Source organism: Taeniopygia guttata, chromosome 6 (assembly GCF_048771995.1).
Source record: "Taeniopygia guttata chromosome 6, bTaeGut7.mat, whole genome shotgun sequence".
Classification (NCBI taxonomy): Eukaryota; Metazoa; Chordata; class Aves; order Passeriformes; family Estrildidae; genus Taeniopygia; species Taeniopygia guttata.
This window is the reverse complement of record NC_133031.1, coordinates 10,938,073-10,959,053: the sequence shown is the minus strand read 5'-3', so window position 1 is coordinate 10,959,053 and position 20,981 is coordinate 10,938,073. Positions and strand designations below refer to the sequence as shown.

The 20,981-nt window shown below is 39.0% G+C and overlaps 1 protein-coding gene across 3 annotated transcripts in view; it reads right to left on the bottom strand.

Moving 5' to 3' along the window:
• Positions 1–1,751: 1,751 nt before the first annotated feature.
• The window catches only part of OGDHL (oxoglutarate dehydrogenase L), a 46,111-nt gene continuing 26,881 nt past the window's right edge, over positions 1,752–20,981 (bottom strand). For all 3 annotated transcript variants that reach the window (XM_072931425.1, XM_030275836.4, XM_072931426.1), the window contains exons 15-23: positions 19,638–19,788; positions 17,471–17,598; positions 10,973–11,151; positions 7,290–7,361; positions 6,345–6,470; positions 5,655–5,727; positions 3,403–3,566; positions 2,699–2,853; positions 1,752–2,003 (exon numbers count right to left, since the gene is read on the bottom strand). In XM_072931425.1, the coding sequence (XP_072787526.1) occupies positions 1,880–2,003; positions 2,699–2,853; positions 3,403–3,566; positions 5,655–5,727; positions 6,345–6,470; positions 7,290–7,361; positions 10,973–11,151; positions 17,471–17,598; positions 19,638–19,788 (1,172 nt within the window). In that variant the 3' untranslated portion in view covers positions 1,752–1,879. The remainder of the gene's footprint in view (positions 2,004–2,698; positions 2,854–3,402; positions 3,567–5,654; positions 5,728–6,344; positions 6,471–7,289; positions 7,362–10,972; positions 11,152–17,470; positions 17,599–19,637; positions 19,789–20,981) is intronic.

The following is a 20,981-nucleotide window of genomic DNA, read 5'->3' as shown; positions in this document are numbered from 1 at the left end:
TACAAAGATGAATCTTTTAATCATATACCATCTCAAAGCTGAAGACACAGCACATTTAGAGAAATTATTTACAGTGTTTAGAAATTAGAGACGTTAATTCCAGTCAAGTTCCAGTATTTTAAAAACTCTCATTGAAATAAAAATGCATTAATGTGTTATTTCAGAAAAATCAGCAAATAATAAAACAAAAGTCTAATATAATGTCAATGTTATTGTCAATTTTGACTCAATGGTTTTGAATAGTTATTTTTTGCTAGTCCAAATGCTGTCTACTTCACTGCTTCTATGTTTAAATAAGCCAACACTGAGGAAACAAATGAAAAACAGAAAAATTAGCTGTCCTAACATTTTTACAATTAGGATGTTAAGGTCCCCACTCAAAGAAGAAATTCTCAAAAAGAACAGCCATAACAGAGAATTTTCTTCTTATGTACTTCTATTTTATTGGGTATTTTGCATCCTTGATGGAATTTTTATGAAACTATTATGCCACAATCTATGATACACAATGAGAGTGAAAATCTGTCATTTACTGTTTATATTTCTATGTTAATTTTGTTTTCTACCTCTGCCTATACTGTAGCAAAAGTGCATTTAGCATATTTCATGCAGCACTGACTCCCTTATGCAAGCTGAGAATACAATAAACAGATCCAGGAATATTTAGCTGCACTCAATTCTTGCTACAGAAACAAGCATTCATAAAAGCATTAAAATACTTTGGGTGATGGTTACTGTCTATCAGCTTAATGCTTTGAGCTATAGAAAGGGGTAGTGGCTGTCAACTGCAGTACTTTCCAAGTTTATTAGGTTTTCAAAGACTGAATTAGCTGAAATGCTTCAGTGAGAGAAAAAGCCCAGGGCAACCAGCCTGATTTAAAAGGAATCTACAGAGTTTCACAAACATTAGACTAAGTTCAGTTCTGGACTCCATGGTAAGTACCTTACCACATTACTTCTTTGCTCTGACAGAAGGATTGTTTGTTTATCATCACAGTTATCCAAGCCAAATAAAAGGTCAATACAAGGCACACAGGCCTTTTTGGAAACCCGCCTGGGTATGTAGTACCTGATCATAGCTAAAGTTTCTAATTACAGCTTTTTATTTTGATGAGACAAGAAGCCCAGGGAGTGGGAGCACCTCTTACTGTTGAAATCATTTGATACTGAATTCTCCTGGTGATCACCCACTGCTCTGTCAGCTGTGGTCTCATGTACAATTCTTGCTTCTTCAAGTATCCCCAAACAACCTTTTCTTGGTCCCTTTTACTTCTGCCCTTCTAGACCTCATATCTAAGTGGTTCACACTACTTACTGTTACCCCCAGTTGAACAACTTTGTAATGTGACTCCCTGTTTCCAGTTTCCTCCTCACATCTCCAGGTTACCTCACCATCTCCTTCCAACAAACACAGCTGGTACATTTCTCTGCCAAAGTAATCTACCAACTCTGCTTTTCAGTATCATTGCTCTTCTCTGATATATAGACAGAAATAAGTAATTTCTTTTCCTTGTGGTAATGACTCTTGTGTGCATAACTGTGGTGCTGTCCATACCTGCTCTACTTATTTACAGTAATTAGAACACCCACAGACTGAGATATGAGCCTCCCCAAGCACACATTGCATCCTGGGATAAGAGAAGCTTCTTGTGTCAAAGAGGTCCCAATTTAAATAGACAAGTGACAAAAAAATGGTGGAAGATAAGCTGGAATTTTTTTCCTTATAAACTGGGAAGCAAGGTACAGAGTAATGAAGTCAGCTGCTGGATCCTTTTATTTGGTAAAGCAAAAATACATATTTTCCAGTATTTTCCCCACTTTCCTTTTGGATGCAGTGTTTTGAGAGACTACTAGTCAGAGACAGGTCGAGGCCCTGCAGTTAGAATGTCTTTCCCTCAAAGGCCTCCAGGTTGAAAGCTGTATCCAGGAACCTTCTGAGTGACACCAGATGCATGTTCTTGTTGCCTGTGGCAGGTGCAGCAGCAGGCTCTCGGCCAACATACCTTCATGACAAAAATAATTGGGCAGAAATCAGGTGAGACACTATTTTGACAATAACAAGCATGAGAACATGCTGCTTGATGCATTTAAGTCAGCTTGGCTGTTTTGGATATTTAGTTATCAATCTTTTTAAAGTAAAAATCAATCTAAGTTTTACCAAATTATACCTTCTGGTCAGTTTTCCTCTCTTTCCTCCCATCATTGTTAAGCTGTGTCTTCTCCCCATCCCTCCCAGGGCAGCCAACTACACTGTCTCATAATTTTGGCAATGAAGACTCTCATTCTTTTGACAGCTGCACGGGCAGATCTGAGAGTCAATCATCTAAAATAAATGCAAAGGTGCCTGGACTGAGCTCTTAAAACAGCTGTTTCCTGCAGAAACCTAACATCTGGAATGAAATTCTTAAAATGACAGAAACTTAGACAAAAGAGAGCTAAGTGCTGTGCTAAGTAGCAATAAATACAGACTTAGTTGCTACTAGTCTTCTTTTAGATCTACAAGAAGGTGCAATATGTGCATGTTGTATTTGAGAAACAGTAGTCTAGATTTTTCCCTCCTTCACCTAAGAACCCAGACTCAGAGGTTTCGATTTGTGAAGAACCTGACTTACCCATAAATACCCAAAAACAACCCCAACCAAATTTAAAAGCAAACAAACCGGCCCATGAGACAGAGCAGTTGTTTAAAGTCTCATACCAGATGGGTCGAGTGCGGTTCACAATAGTGCGGAAACGAGGTCGGACATAATCATAATATCCACTGTTTTTGTGCTCCTCCTGACACCAGACTAGATCAGCAGTTGGATACTTATCAAGCTCTTCTTTCAGCAAGTCAAAGGGGAATGGTGAGATCTGGAAAAGGAGGGTAATAATTATCAAGGCCTTCTCTTATGTGGTATTAGCCCATGGTGAGTCATTACTTTTCCATGGAGAATGACTCATGTTTCTCTTATTGATTTAATGCTCAGAAATGAACACACAAGTATTTTATAGTTGTATTAGTATGAACAGAAGTAGGTTGTAGTCCAGACCACCTGCACTCTTACAGCTTTTTTAGTGAAGTAGCTGTAGTGTGTCCTTAATCAATGAATGACAATATAGCTTCAAGTGCACTATTCACAACATTTAAACTAGCAGACTGTATATACAAATTTAAGGTGCTATCATATTGTAATCTTCACTTTGTTATGTTGTTCTGGAAAAGTCATCAAGTTTTCTGGATCTCATTGTCCAGTATGCTATTGATGTGTTCCTTCTCTCCAGGGCCACGAAGGATTAGAATATGTCTTGTAAGATGCTAAGTGCTAGAAAAATGCTATCATTATCCATTCCAGGAGAGGTGTCTATTTAAAAGCACAGGAATCACCCCATCACCCTGTCTTCTGAGATCAGGGAGCTCACCTGTTCAAGTCTGGTTATAGCTACTTGTTTCTCCAGGTCTTGGTTCTTTCTCTCTTTTACAAGGTCATAGTAGACTTTTCCTGTGCAGAGAATCACTCGCTTGACCTCATGTGGTGCCTGAGCTGCTGGCCCATTCTCAGGAATCACACGTTGGAAAGTGGTACCTAGTTGGAGCACAAATTAGAAAAAGTGTCCTCAGTGGACCTGACATTTCAATAAAGCAGCCCAAGAAACAGTCCTTTAGTCCTTTGCTGAGCAAGCAGCAGGTTGCAGTGATCAAAGAGTTCTCCTGCCTGTCTGGTCCTACTTTTCAGACTGGTAGCTTGGCTAAAGTGACTTTCAGCAGTTCTGTTTCAAGAAGTTAGAAGATTGTTAATAATCTAGTCTTTCACCATACTTAATAGGCAGAATCATATCAATAGTAGACTGTTTTTCAGCTTTGTGCTGTGTATTACATCTTTACTTTTAAATTGATTAGACAGCTCAACTTTGCTTCCAGTTTGGGGGTTTTTTTTCAGAGAATCACCTGAATACTCTCTTCTTTCCAAGATTATCTTAACCATGTAACATTCATACAGCTTTTCAAATTTCAGAATATTCTATAAAAATAAAACACATATCCATAATGCAATTGAATCTGGCAACTGCAGAAATATTTACCCAAGCACACACATTACTGCTGTATATTTGATTTAAACCTCTGTTTGAGAGCTAAAACAGCAATAGCCAAAGCAAGAATTAGCACAGAGCTGAGCCATACATATAAATGCTATGTACAAGTACAATTTCAGATGCATATCTTCACTGCTATCACCTCCCAGGAGTACAGTTTGCTTGGGATGCTGGAAGAGGGACTTGATGGTCTAAAATATCCTTTTCTTTGCTCTCATATATGATTGAGTAGAATTATTTCCACATTAAACAACTGCAGGGTAGCAGACAGCAGGTCGATCCCTATTCTGAATCGGCACACTCACTTATCAGGAGAATAAGCTCCTGTTTGAATCATTTATCTTGGGGAAGGAAAGCAACAGCACAAACATATCAAAGAAGAACTGATTTATGTCAGAATTATCTTGTCCCACTGAACGGCAGAATTCATCATTAAAAAAGTCTGAATCTGTCCTTCATTGGATCAGCTGGAGTCAATCTTCCTCTCTCTCAGCTTTCTATTAAAAGCAGAGCAAAAAGGGTTAGCTGAGAGTCAGAAACACTTTATTACCTGTTGTCCTCTTCAGCAGAAACATGAAAATATGCCAAAACTCAATGCTTATTTGGAGTTTGGCCACTACTGAGGTTAGCCTGAAGTAGAGGGGACTCCCAAGACAAAGTGACAAATCCCAAAGCCTACAGAATTTCTAATCTGACCCGTTCTACAGAGCTTTTAAACAGTAATAAAAACAGCAAATGCCTTTGCTTGAGAAGCAAATTTTACACACTTAGAAAAATAAGATAATACAATATTTAAGCACATTTATATAGTGTAAGTTGCTTTTAAAAAACTGAGCAGTTGCTCTCTTCTGACAGCCATCAAGACCCTCACTGGAACTGGAGGTAGACCAACATACCTATGCCCACATTCTCACTCTGAACAGTCACTTTAATCCCTCACTCATTACATGCCACTGCATTTCCTGATGCCACTCCAACACAGTCTATCCAGTGCAAGGTAGGACAACACCACTGCAGTGTTTGGTATTCCCCCTGCAGTCACTGTGTATCTCTTGGTGCTGATGGCATGCCAACAACAGCTCTGAACTCACTGATCTCACTTTAGATCACTGGTGTGACACAGCAGCCCCAAACCAAGCATCGTAACAAGAACTGGGCATATTATTCTTCCAAATGGGCCCGGTGTAATTACAGCCCAAACTTCAGTCATGGGGTCAGGATGCCTGGGCAGTACAAAGAAAAACTACATTTTTATATGAAGAGAAAAAGAGCAGAGGGACATAGTAGCCTCTTGAGGGGAAACTCCCTGCAGAGATGGGAATGCACTTACCATTAAGTGTAAGGGTTAAGGTTTCAAGATAAACCTGTTAAAATTAAGAATCTATATGTGAAAGCAAATTTTTCAGCCAAAGTCCCTGCTATGGGACTCACTATATCAAAGTCTCGAAGTCTCACTATGGCAGCTCCACAGGAATTATGCCGAAAGAAAAGACAAACTTTGCAGAGCAGATTCTGTTCTTCAGTCTGACATCAACTTGGTATAGCTAATTATTTCCCCACAATACTATGAGGTGACCTACCAGACACCATTTCATCAAAACTGGATTTTGCTTCTGGATGCCTCAGCAGTGACTTGGGTGTCAAAACAATCAGCTGTAAGACAGAAATTTTTCCAAGAGTCAGGAGCTCCTTTATCGTCATTACACATGCAACATTTGTAACACTGTGCACACAAAAACCACAAACTGAATATGATATAGAATAAATTAGTATGAATAGCAAACACAGTAAATTATTTTTTTCCTCTTTTGAAAGCCATGAAAGTTTCAAAATTATTCAGAAGATTTAGGTAGCCTACTCCTTTTACAGGTTCTCAAAACTCACTGCTATACTTTTTTTTGACAACAAAATCAAATCACAGACTATGAACCAGTAAAACATTCAACAATTGTACCTTGGGCCTTTGAAGTTCCAGCAATTAGACATGCAAATGCTAGTTCTGCAACCTCTAAGCTACATCACTAATATCTTGACAAGCTCATCTGAAGAGCTGCATAGCCAGATGGAAGCAAAGCTGAAAACCAAGCTTTAGAGCCATAGTAAATCAGAGGTGAGATCCTTTCCATCATACTGGCAACTTCAACCTGTGTTCAGTTAAGTTTTTTTGCCAGCAATCCTCATCTTTTTCAGCAGTGTGTCATATGCAAAGGCCACTCCTTGTCTGAGGGCTAATTTACCTGGAATAATCAAGTCCATTAAGGTAACCTTACCGGCTTTCTGAACGGCAGCAAGATCTGCCTTCGGAGGACATGAAAGTAATTTGCTGGAGTTGAACAATTCACCACAATCCAGTTGCATTCATACAGCTGGGAAACTTCAAACTGCTCAGTGAACTCCTGAGAGAAACATTAACGGCAATAGAAAAATGTCTCAAAGATCAGATAAAAGGTGTGAAAACCATCCTTCTATTCCTGACTCTCAGCAACTCCCTTCCTCAAAAAACTATTTAGCAGCTCCCAGCTGAGATTGTTTTATTGGCTAGGGAAGTATCCCTACAAATCATTCCTTTCTGTTTCTACTTCTTCCTAAAAATTTATGCAAATAAGCATGAAAAGTTTCCATTAATTCAGAAAAGAAGGGAAGTCCAGGAAGGAAGACTGAGGAGGACTAGGACATTAGCAGACGGAAGAAACAAAACAGAAGCACTTTGAAAGAATGTTAAACTATAATTCAATTTTACAGTGTACAGTTGGTTTTCACTCTCTTTCCCATCCTATAGAGCTGGGTACTTTATCTGTAGAAGTGAATGATCAATCTGTGAAAGCCTTAGTCCAATCAAAATTAGAAGTTGCTTATTTTCATGCTCCTAGCAGTACAATTTAGCTACATTGCAAAGAGCCAGGGTAGTCTCACTTGACCTCCTTTAGAAATTGGCTAGAGACACCTATTTGCAGTGCACACAGCAGTATAAACAAGTGGGATCATTGGCCCTGAGAACAGCCATAAAAAGATCATGCTGCCAGAAATTAACTGTATATGACCTCAGCTTTGTAATGAGCAGCAATGCTGCTTACTTCCATTACTTTTACTGGGATCAAGTTAAAGTTACACCACGACTTGAAGCTAAATCCTAACCTGCTATACCTAGCTAAAAGGATGTTACTAACAAAAAATCTCTGGGATATGAAAAGCAAGAAAAGGACAAAACTACTTACTGGATAGGCATCAGAATCATCATTACTCATCTGCAGAAACCTCTCAGGCCTGGCTGATGAATGCTCTGGACCCTGGTAAAGGTATCATTTAAAACAATGTTAAAGAGCCAAATGAGCAGTAAGACATCAGTCTAGAGTACTCACTGCACGAGTACCTCCTGTCCCTTCTGTACAGCTGTACACCTGACCCCCAGCCAAAGGCATCAACAGCAGCAGTGGGAGAGAGGACACACCACAGGACAGAATTCCTCATCTTCTGTTTTCATAGGAGTTTGGGTTTCACATGTATTTCTAACATTTCTACCAGCTGCAAGCGATTTCTACCCTCAGACTAGCTGCACAGTGAAGACCAGTGGAAAGGCAGTGGTCCATGTGGGCATAACAATCATCTTGCTAATGCAGAGCAAACAGCAGCACAAGGAATGTCAGGAAGAGAAGCACCGGGTGCCTCAGAGTACTGCAGTGAGTCACTCTTCGTGCATGTTGACCAGGACAAACAAAGTTACCTGCTGACTACTTTTGCTGTATTAGCAACAAAAGCAGGCACAGGAGCTGTCCTACTACTGCTCACTGTTCAGTATAGGACCAAATACTGAGATGAATGCTTTCGCTAAAATGGATCAAAATACACACACACATTATCTGCCAGACTAACGTATGATTAATTTCTGCCTCCTTAGGAGATATTTTATGTTCTGTCACTACTGAACACTCCCATCCACTGTCTCACTAACAGTACCCATGGCAATTACTTGAATTGCACAAATGCTGTTAGCTCCATTTTACATTAGCAAAACATGCATGCTGGCCACAGAAATTATCAGGAATAAGGAATGCCACAGAATCTGTTGTTTTTACTTTTTATGTGCCTGTTTATAAAGGATAAGAGAAAGCTGTGAGGAGCATGAGAATGCAATGTGCTTTTTTATGTATTGCTATTGCTGACAGCCTTGGCTTGTTCAAATGACAGGTGCCTTTAGAAAGGGCTTTAATTTTACACACAGCTGTTAAGTATTTTAACCCACAGACAAACTATTACACCTCTCAACTCTCTCCATGTCTCCTAAGCTAATAACGCTCATAAAGAGAGTTCTTCTTTATCTGGATCACATAATATCTTCCTCTATTGAAATCTTAATACACGAACTCCACAATCAGTCATTATTCTGACAACTGGTAGTCCCCCTTGATTGAACATATCATCCTTCCTAATTCCAAGTGCAGGATTCCAGATCCATAGGAGGGACACAAAGGTGATCTGAGGACTGGAACACCGCCCCTATGAGGACAGGCTGAGAGGGTTGGGATGGTTCAGCCTGGGGAAGAGATTGTTTCAGTGAAATATTTTACAGCACCTTAAAGTACTTAAACAGGACCTGCAAGAAAGCTGGAGAGCTACTTTTTACAAGGTTGGGCAGTAATAGGACAAGGGGGAATGGCTTTATGCTGCAATGAGACCAAGTATAGGTTTGATGCAAGGAAGAAAATCTTTGCTGTGAGGGTGGTGAGCAGGTTGCTCTGAGCAGTTGTAGATGCCCTGTCACTGGAAGTGTTCAAGGCCAGCCTGGATGAGGCTTTGAGCAACCCCTGGTCTAGTGAAAGGCTCCCTGCCATGGTGATCAGTAGATGGTCTTTACAGTCCTTTCCAACAAAAACCATTCTATGACTCTGTGATTCAGTCTGCTTCATGGACTAAGGGAATTCAAAGGAAAAAAACATTCTGTTGGCAACAAAGGTATAATACAAACAGCCTAGGACTGTACCTTGTATCACCACTCCTTTGAATTCTGCCTCCACTTTTGAGGTGCCAAATAATCTGGTCACAGACAGGAAAGGACTTGAGAGCAAGGAGAAAAGCTGCACAAAACTGTGGTGCCCAGTAGCAGCCCAGTAGCACTGGGCACCATTGTAGCACCTCTTCTGCTCACATCTGTTTGCCGTAAATCAAATCCACGCACTAAGCATGGCACACACAGTACAAAACCCAGTGCTTCAAAAGCACACTGCAGCCAGTACACTGGGAACAGAGATGTTACCAGCAAACAATTACAGGAGAGGCAGGTGAGGCTTTCCCATCACTCACACACTGCCCCAGCAACAACCTCAGTCCAGAGCCTCAGCGTTCACATCCATCTTTGGTTTCTGTGCTGACACCACCAATCAGACTGCCAGCAACCACCGCGTGGGATGGGGTAGGGTTTATCTCTACTGTGACCACCTATCCAGTGAGACCTATACTGAATCCATTAGCTACTTTCAGATGAGTCCCCAAGGAGCCATTAGGCTGCAGAGTCTTTCAATCACAGCCAACTTGCCTGTGAATGCATGACCTAGAGGTGAAGGGATCCATATCCCATTAAGAATCCTTCCCCAAATCATCTTGTCCCCAACACTGTAGTTATAGAAAGACTACTCCTCCTCTAATGAAAAGGTCCTCTGGGAAGATAAAAAGATTTCAGCAGCCTGGTGGAATTCTTCAATATTCCAAAAGCAGCTGACACTAGTAGCAAAATAAGCATATTTCAGACCTGTACAAATCTTCTCTGCCAAGTGGCTATGGAAAAAGAAAGATTAAATGTATTCTAAGTAGCAGAGAACCACCCCTTAAGCTGAGTGCTTCCCTGCAGAGGACCACACCTCCTGCTGAGGGCTCATTCAGGTTGTCCCCTCAGGATACAGTTAAAAAAATTAATTTATCAAAACCCTTGTGAACAGCATCAGACCCATTATTCTTTAAGCACAATGGATATGGAAAGCCATTCATAAGATATGAATGCACCCCAGTGTATCAGGACAGGATCATAATTGAATGGAAATAAACTAAATTGTTTGTGAGAATAGAAATGACACAGTTTGAAGTGAAAAGGTCTAAAGCATTTATATAGATGGAGATTGCCACTGTGGCACAAACTATGCTTTTTTAAACAGAAAACTAGAAACACACATGCAATAATTCATGAAGGTTAATGTATTTGAAAAGGAGAAAATAAACCTTGCCTGACATGATGCTCATGTAATCTTAAAAATAATTTAAAATATTTGAAGAACAATTCCACTAATGATATGATCTTCATGTAACTTTACACATAGTGTGTACCCACACGCTTTCCCTCTAAGACATTGTCTAGTTCCTCTTACTAGCCACCAAAGACAGTCAACAGCTAGTAGAAATATTTTGCTTTCCAGAAAGAGGGAGATTTCTTATTGTATCAAAATTAACCAAGGTCAATGATTTTTAAAGACATTTTAAAGTTGTTTTATATAATTTCATAGCATGAGAATTTAGTGCAGATTTTACAGAGATATACTTTATGCAAAATAAAACCAAGCAAGTGCTCTCAGATATGATTTTTTTCTTATTGTACACTGAGAATGCAGCTTTCTGGGGAAGGAAGTCAGTGTCTTATGGAAAGATACCAAAAAAGAGAGGGGGAAAAAAAAGGAAAAAAATGGGGGGAAGTGGTACACGCCACTACGAAGGACACAAAGCTAAGAGCTCAGAAATATTTCTCAGGGTTTTCTGGTTTTCACCAGTCAATCTATCTGCATACTTCCCATAACACCGAGGCAGCCCCACGTGCTTAACAGTGCCTTTCTCCCCTGGGTTCCTATCACCTCTGGATCCACAAGCCACCTTTGGCTTTTCCAGCTGCAGAGAGGGAACTGCAGCCAGCAGCACTCACCATTCCTTCCATCCCATGTGGCAGGAGCAGGACGATCCCGTTGTGCCGAACCCACTTGGCCTGGCCGGAGCTGATGAACTGGTCTATTATACACTGAGCCGTGTTGTGAAAGTCCCCAAACTGGGCTTCCCAGCACACCAGGGCATTGGGACTTGCCATAGCGAAGCCAAGCTCAAAACCTGACAAGCAAACGAGTAGGAGAAATAGAAAATCAACAGATTTCCCAAAAATTCTGTTCGTTCCTTGCTAAAAATTAAAAATAAACCCAAAATTACAGCATGAACTGGATTTTTGAAGCCCCATTATAAATCATGCAGTTTTCAATAGTACCATTTCAAATCCTTCAAACTTTTCCTCAAACACTTCAATATCATAGGAGTTTTTAAACAAATTAAACTCCCTCCATCTGCTCCAAATTTCGTATGTTTCCGTAAGAGCTCACTGCTATCTTCTCCTGTAAAAATGCATTTACAGCCCAGTTAAAAGAGTTATTAATTTTAACATTTCCAGAGCCTTACACAACATTGTCTTTCTTTCCTCCTCTCATACGCAGATGACAAAGAAAATTACTGGTGACATCAATTTTCAGTCTACAGACATGATCCTAGTCTTCAGGTCTTCCAGTAAATTTGAATATAACAGCTGCGTGGCAAACACGTCTGGGACTTGGATAAAAAAATCCTTTCTGAGGCAGGGCTGAGGACCTTTAGGTTTCTGCTTCAGTGTTAAAGTATTATATCTCTGTTCATATTTTCCTTTGACTCTTTGATATAGCAGAGGCTGAAGTGCTGAATGAATACCTGTATTCAGGTTCTTCACCTATAGTTTGGAGTGATTATACCCAAAAAGGTTAAAGCTCTCAGTAAAAAGCACAGCTATATAGCAGTGGTCTGGGTGTAGAGGTTCTGACTGAGGTAAAATTGATTCAATATACACAGAGAATAAATATTTAATTGATAGATACCTTTCATGTTGAAGGTCTACACAGAATATAATGATCTGGTTTCAAATAGAGAACTCCAACAAGGGAGTATTCCCATTGAAGCTTATCCCAGCAGATCAACTAATTTTTGGGCCTTCATAGTCTACTCCTTGGTAATTCCAACCCAGTTTTTCATTTACCATCCCCATGGCAAGAAATCTTTGAGTCACTTGGTTTTGGAGTACTCATCTTTGAGCAGTCCGTCCATGACTCCAGCAGATGCTCATGGTCCCACCAAAAGGCAACTGATACATTAGAGGCCAAAAAGACTGCAAAGTCAGCCAGCCAGCCCTTTGTCTGTGAGTGCCCATGACAGGTCATCACCAAAGAGAGTGACTTCTTCTGGCCTTGTCTTTGGCCTGACTGCCTGAACAGCCTTTCCTCCATCTCTGGCCTCCTCACTTATGTAATTCCATGGTTTTTAACACAATGAAAACAGGGGAAAAATTTACACAACTCCTTCAATCATATTCCCAAAGGTATCTGAAAAATAGATTTCCCTAGATAGGCTTGAATCCCATTCTAATTTTACACAAGCTTTAAGAGACCATTTCTACTGATTGGGTGACATGGTTGAGAAAATATGCAATATGTTCAAGACTTATTTGTGCATATGCTGCTCTCTGTAAGGGTGGGGTAATCTAGCTTTTAGAGAAGCACAAACTGAGGTCTTGACCACTCAGATTTATCAATAATCAAACAGTGCTTTTCAAAGAGTATGAAGCTTAGTGCATACTTAAAATTTGGTCACAGCACACACATAATTCTACTTCATATATGAAAGATCACCTGTAAAATTCACATGGAAAAACGAGTATAATTTCTCATTTCCTATCTTTTTGACAACTTCACACTAATCTCTACAGGGTAAAAATGTTCTAGGTGAAGCTGCATCAAAAAATGTGATCTTAACACGGATAACATTTGCAAGCTTTCTGACAGCTATAAAAATGTCTAGGAGAATAGATCCAAATGTAAGCTATACATTCTGATTAGTATTTTGAGAACAATGTTGTTGAGACTACTATTTCATGGCACATATGTCTGTGGTATACACATCTTTGGCATACCAGAACTCAATTTTCCACCAGGGAAATGGCAATGAAGAGTTGCTAAATTAAAACTATTCCAATCATGATTTTAGCAGTGGAATGGCTTTAACTCTTGACAGACTAAGGAGTCTGTGGAGAATTACTACTACTACCTTCATGGGGAGAAAATTGCTTAAAGAACGAGGTCTAAACTGCTAAATAAATTTTTAAAAAGTGCTGGTGAAGAGCGATCTAAACAGATTCAAGGCAAACAGCCCAGGAGAGCGTGAGGTGTTCTCTTGAAAGGGGATTGTTGGGGCACCAGAGTCAAGATTCAGGAACGTGACCTGAAGTAGAAAGTCTCCACCATTCTGCAATGGGACATGAACTGCAGGGGAGCAGGTTCCTGCTCAGGTCCCTCATGAGGGCTCAAACTCAGAACAAAAAAAAAAAACAAAAAAAAAAAAAGAAAAAAACAACACCAAAAAAAACCCGAAGAAAAACTACATCAGAGACCTTGCAAACTTTATTGTTTGCATCTGCAGAAACAAGAACTGAACATTTATTTTCTTTTAAATCCTGTGCAAATATTGTGGGTTTAAAAGATTAACTCTTACACAGCTAAAACCAGAGAGAACAGGTTGAAGCTGTGAGGAAATCTAAGGCAACCAGGTAGCAAAACAACTTTCAAAGAATGTCAGGTAAGGAATCTGCACACCCAAAGGGCATTGGAGAGCAACCAGCCAACTCCAAACAGCAGGCAGCTGCTCAGGGCTCAGAGCACACCAGGGCACAGGGAACCAGGAACCAGCACAGCAATTTGGTAAACTTCTACACTGAGGAAACAGAGGGAAGAAAAATACACCGCACTTGATTAAGGCTGCAAAGCTAATGTTTCAATTGCTGGAGTTCATTATGGTCCCTAGATGACAGACCTAGCAGAAATGCTTGTTTCTTTTAGTCCAGTGCCTGCTGTGCTCCCCCACTGTTCTTCTGTCACTCTGGCACAGAAAGAAGTGTTGTCGAGTAAAGTGGCAGCTTACACAGCATACTGTGCTGTGTTTTTCCCCACAGCATTTTCATGATTGTCATAAGAATAGCTGTTTTTCAATTAATGTAAGCAAGGCTACAGCCATAACTTAATTCAATATGATTTTAAAGTGATTTAGGGCATGAATGTTAACAAATGGTTAAAAGGGCTTACCAGTACAAGGATTTTATGTCAGAATAAAGAAAGGTTCAAAGACAGATTTTTGCTATCTTTAACAAAAATTCTAAGCACAGGGACTACAAAGGGGGTAGTGCATGAATCCTTTCATAAACCCAAACACAGCTCAGGACAAAGTGAAGTTAGTACCCATCTGACTCTATTAAACAGGGAGACTGATGCCTTCCCAGAACTCCATGCAGACACCATTGATTACTACAGTCTGTCCTAGCTCCTAACACAATTTCTGACAGGTATTTGTATTTGCTACCCCCAACATTAAAAATACATTGTTCTGACTGAGCAGTAGTACTACATATTTCATCCTAGGTGTGTATTGCAAAAAAAACTTACATTAATACCAGTCTTCTTCCTTCCATCTTTTACTTAAAACTTGACTTTCCCTTGAAAAAAAAAATATACTCCAAGTCCCATGGTTCAGGAATTTCCTGAACCACACAATAGGTCTAAGTTTATCTTGCCTGATATTCCTTGAAAGCTCCTAGTATGGAATGCCCCAACCCAAGATCCCTCAAAGGCTGCATTGAATCTGACAAAGAACCTCACCGCTTGGCTAGATTCAACACTACACAGCGATTCTGAGGGCCATAAAGAAAGACAGGAAATGCTTTCGAGTATTTAAAAAATGCTGAAAAGTTAGACTGGAGCATCTGTAAGTTAATTTCTTTTTTCTCCTCTATCCTAATCAGCAAATAAGTTTAGACAAACATCTTTTGCTTAAATGACTTCTCATGCCCATCACTTACACTTCCAGATATTCAGCCACAAGGGAAAAATTATAGCAAGGCAAGTGGATGCACAACTAAATTTATTATAATCTGGATATAACTGAAAATAGTAGACATAGGATGTCAAACAAAATTATCAAAGGGTAATTAAATACTCTAAATTATCAGAGATTGTTAAGTACTCTGATTTAATACTGAGGTTACACCCACTCCAGAGCTTCCTGTGGACAAAACATAAGCACTTTTCAGAACTACAGTTGATCAAGACTGCCTTTATTTTCTTTCTAGGTGAAATCAGTCTTGAGTATTGTTTTAATGGGGCAATGGCTCCCCAGGTGTTCCTAAATATCTTGACTATAACTTGGTGCAAAGCTCACAGCTCTGAACAGATACCAGCTCTTGGCTTATATACCTGCCAAGGAAATAATCTGTAGTTATATCATGCTGGGCTGTTTAACCCATTTTTACTTAGCTCTACCTCACAGAAACTAAGGAAATGCCTAATATGCTTCTGAGATGCTGCATGTTAACACAGTCATAAATAAATTCCTAACACTTTTTCACCATTTTTTCCCTTTATATTATCTCACAGCTCTCCCTACAGCCACTAAACACTTAAGTGTGCTAATTCTAAAGTGCTTCTTTTAACAGAATTAGATAGTAGAAACAGCAGTCATAGAAAATAAAGTGTTCAGGGGTTTTGGGTCTCCTGAAGAATCAATTCCATAACTACAAGCCTTCACTTATTCTTCCATGTATTAAAAAGGAGACCCAGTGATGTTACCAGCCAAATAAATATAAATTCTGATAGCTCTTCTTTTACTCACAGCCTTAACTAGAAGAGACATGTTCACACACTGCTGCTTATCCTAAAACTGTCTCTCTATGGAGACAATGCACAAGAGTAAACATGTTGGAAAAGGTCACTAAATAAATACCAGCAAGAGAGAGAAAACTTCATTATAAAATCACTTCAGCACAGAACCTGGCATTTTTAGTTAAAAAAAAAAAAAAAACAAAAAAAACAACCCAACAAACACACAAAAAGCCACATCACTTATCAACTATTTCTACCAATTTAATCTCCTTTACTGTTAGAAACCATCTTGGACATAAGGCATTTAAAGTTCTTGAAAATTGAAAGTATTAATATTATTCGTTTTGAAGAACCTGTCATCCCACCTGCTGAAGCAGAAGTGCACAGAAATGGTATTCTTGTTTTCAGCAGACAAACAAAACCCTATTTTACCCTATTGCTTGTATTCAACAAATTTTGTTAAATCAACTTTCACCTATCTTTTGCTGGAAAATGTGGAAGGGCAATAGTGAGCAAGATGAGATCAAGAAAGAGAAAGAAAGAGAGCCCACTTGGTGAGTTTTTGAAGAATGGAATTGTGACAGTTAGAATTGCCTTCACACTGTATCAACAACACTAGGCTTCCTATTGAGGTGTTATTTTTGAAACAAAATCAGATTTCAGCCATATCCAGACATTTGTCACTTCTTTTAGGATGTAATAAAACCAAATCCAGAAACCTATGACCCACTTACCTACAAGTTTTGCAGCAATACTGTAAAAAGGCTCAAATTAAGAAAAACCAGAACACACTGTGAGAAACAACAGGAAATTAGAAACAATCATTCTTTGAAATTAAGTTCTGCGTTTTTATCTATGCCAATTATTTTTCTCCCATTTATACACATCCTTGCTTGCACTTCCCTATTTAGAGTTTACCTTTACATGTTGGTGAAACAAAAAATTTGATTCTGTTCACACTAATTGTGCCAAAGAGCTAACAAAAATACCTAAAAAATCTGCTCTTCAGCCCATGCTCCAACTGTACAATTTTCTACCACTTTAATTTTAATATTATTAGCAATATGTAATATGTAGCATTGCAGCAATGAATAAGTAACCAAATATTTCTAGAACTTTAAAACAAGCAGCTATCAACTACCACCTTTATCTACTATGATGTTTCAAGTTTTTCTTTCACACAATATTTTATTATCCATAGAATCAGTAACGCTTTTGATAAATTATTAGATGTATTTGTTTCATGCTCCACATTCCTCTTGCCACCCTCATCATGTCAGAGTAAGGTTATCTATTCACTGTGGCTGAGGGTAAAATAATTCACTATGATTAATGCTATCACTAAAAAGAATTTGTTTTCTTGAAATAGCACATTTAGAATAGTAGTTCAGACAAGGCCAGGGAGGATTTTTTATATCTCTATGACAAAGTGTCTCTGGTTTTCTTGTCAGTTCCTCTTAAGGATCAGGTACACATTCCAGCACTGCCAAGATCAACAATAGCAGGTAGATGCTTTTAACTGAATCCCAGAACTGTAAAATGCTTTTTTAAAGGAGGCTTGTTTAAGGGATGCCAGAACCTGAGAGGAAGAGCTTTGATGCCTGTTTCATGTATGACCATTTCACAGCTTTTTTTTCTCCACATTCTTTTCCTTGTTGAGCTCTGCTTCCCGTCTGGCAGCCCTAGCAACCCCTATGCAGATGGAGACGTACCTAAGACCCCGTACTCGGAGAGAGAGCTGTTGCACACCGTGTAGGGGGCCTGCTGCTCCCACAGGTGATTCATGGGAACACAAATTCTCTTGTCAACTTCTTGATCATGAAGTACATGGTGACGATGGCTGCAAAGAGTTGTTGAAAGAGATTTATTAGCCAAGAATCAATTTGGGCTTTAACAGAGCTATTTTTAAAGCTAAAGCATCAAAATTGTGTTCTGGAAAGCAAGCAAGCACCATGGTTATCTCTGCTACACACAACACCTTGGTCTGGTTGAAACCATGGGAAATACAATCACATGTCTAAATACAATTGCTGCACTGTAAGGACTTTTACTGACTATCTAGGCTTCTCAAGCACTCATAGAAACTGAAAATACCTCATCGCTAGTAGAACTGGGGAGAAAGAGAAAAGGATGAGGAAGTTGTTGCTATAAAATAGAACTATTAAAGAAATTCAGAGGAACAAAATTGTTATTAAAAACATGCCTTTCTGCCTTCCTCACAAATTTTAATATTTTCCTTGAAATACTTGTTTGTCTTTAATGGAAAAAAATGTCATCTTCAGCACTGAAACTTGAAGGAGTTGTATCCTCTTTCCTGCTATTTCCACTCACATGCACCATTTACAGTTCTCTAGAACACCATTAATCAGCATTAGAATAGGGCACCAAGGAATACTACCAAAACAGAGATGACTGAAGTAATTACTGCAATCCATTAACTCTCTGAGCAGACTGAGTGAATCACAGCAATATGCCCAGCTTTACAATCACTAACATAAGGCCAGTTATTGTACTGGTAACAATACTGTGTGTTGTAGAGCTGCCAACACTGAAGTCTGACCTTTTTTGCACTTCCCTTTGCTATAATGAATGCTAGCAAAAGAGCTCTGAAATTTATCTAGAACTCAACAAGGTAAATCCAGAAAAAGACTGAACCTTCGAAGAGCAGCACAGGAATGGAAGTAGAGAGAAAGGGGGAAATTGACACACCAGGCAGCTGTTTCGCAGAAATCATTTTTGCCACTGTAATTTTGATTTTGTCATTAAGCCAACAACAGAAGACCTAGCTGCTAATCTTCTTGAGTACAAAGTTTTGTTTTTCCCTAGCAAAAGGTGATTAAGATGAGCAGAGATGGCTAGTCAGAAAAATATACATACAATTTGCACTTCTGCAATTTCCTAACATCAAACCAGATAAGAATCAAGGCTATCCCCCCTTCCCTCTGTTCTAAAGAGTTTGTCTCCAAGAGGAGAGGGGGTCTGGTGCTTCTATCAGCAGCTTTATCTAGCTTCTATCTATTGATAGTGTTGAGGACTGAAACAGGAAGAAAAGAAGCCACCACATGGAATATCAAAAGAAAGAACTATTTTCTAGATATCACTTTAGAAGCTCCAAAATAGTTAAAGCACCCCATCATGTTGTTTTACTATGGCAACACAGTATATTCAGTTCTTTCCAAATTCTAGCCAATGCCATACCAGAGAAGACAGACACCAAGATTTGTATCTCTCTTCTGCAAGATTTCACAATGAAGCACAGTGCAGCATTCACCTCAGGAATTGGCATTACATCAAATGTTTCAATTAAATACATCATTAACATTTTACTCTACAAAGAATCAGGTAAGGCAGCAAACTGTACATATTTTACCAAGTGATGAGACCCTGCCTTCATACATGCCCCACAGACATTAAAAGTCTTAGTACAAAGAACCTTATTTCACTTTAAAAACCAACTGGCAACACGTTTGTTCACAGGGTACAGAAGTTCCAAGCAGCACCACTGGAATTTAAGAGACTCAGGATCTGCTGCAGCAAGTATCCCCTCTTATTTCCCAGCAATTAGATTGCAACTGTATTTTTTGTTAGAAAGCAGGGGAAAGATACCATTTCTGCTTTTCAGCAAGAGAAGGTAGAAAGTGTCTAAAAATGTTTGTTCTGGCTTAAATATCATACTTTAAAATGCTGCTTACAGATAGACAGGAAATTTGATTATTATTGGCTGCAAGAATCTATAATATTCAGATTAATGCTGAAGAAAGAGCTCCAACTTCCTCCTCCCTGCAAAAGACCATATTTTTTAAACAAATGCCAAGTTATTTCTTTAAGTGTGGGACTTCAACAGTTTTAACAACATCTAACAGTTATCTCAGTACTGACCTGAAAGTACCTCTCTCCACATCCTGCCCACTCAGTCGGACATGGATCCCTTCTTTGAGCACAGAGCCAAAAGCCATGTACTCTGCTAAGGCCCAGTCAACAAGCCTGTTCTTGGTCATTTCCGAGCGGGCTTTCAAAATCCGAGAGAGTCCTACATCGGAATAAAGATCAGAAAGGAATGGATCTACTTCAGAGAAATTCTCTGTTCACACAGCATTCACCATTCTCCTTCCTCATTGCCTAAACTAACCAGAGATACCAAATCAGGTCTACAAACTGTTTTTCTAGAACTGAACTGCTGGCAAAATAAAACAACTTGCTTCCCAGCAAGCAGTTGTGCAATGTTCATACCTTGTTTTTGAAGAAGAAAGTAAGGTTGACTGTGTTATAAACTACTGAGGACAATTAAAAAGACCCATGGTGAATTTATTCTTCCTCAAGATTTATTTTCACATCTCTAATACCAAGTGCTGTTTTATAAGAGACCAAAAACAATGATTTGGTTTCTGAATTTTTGTCTTCTTCCTTTCCTCATTTTTTCTTGGCATTTGTCTTATTGCACTTCTGAAGATGTTACACACTGAAACAGGATGGATGGATCAATACTATGAATATCATATAAACAGAAAAACTGTAGCAGCTGCCAATGGATTTTCAGTTGGCAACCAATAGCTGACTTTTCAGTGAAGATTTTATAACCTTGTGAGCCAAAGCACAAGTTACAACACTGTCACTTTCAAAGGGAACAAAACTTCACAGCTGCCCACAGGTGCTTCAAGTTTTGAGGACACAAGTCTCCTGTATTCACTGTCAATCTTATTTTGCTGCACTGATGCTTTTGGTAAGCTTTCCCATGTTATTTTCCCTTCTCCCCTTTCCTTACTTTCCACAATTTTACAGAAAAACACCTCACTTTCTTTCTACATAAAACTCTCATTGAAATTGCCTCATTTTAAGTAAAAAAAATCTTGTAAATTTTTCCTTTAGAGCATACTAAACATTTGAGTAAAAAAATAATCTTCCAATTGTTTTGTTGCAAGACTATATGATATTAAGCTTTTTCATTCTAGTGAAAGGACAAAGTACTTCAAATTTCTGTTTCTCTCCCCTTCTGTTTCTCCACAGATTTCCTCTCACAGCCTTTTAAACTGCATAAAAGAATTTAGCATACCATAATTGTTTTGAACCATAAATCTACCTTATATACTGGCAAGTGCTCCCTAGTGTCAATGGTTAATCAACTCCCTAACAAGAGACCAATTTACCTTTTTAATTAGAATGTCTAGTATTCCATTTTATTGGGCAACTACAATTTTTAATTTATCAGTGTCACAACGAAGTGCA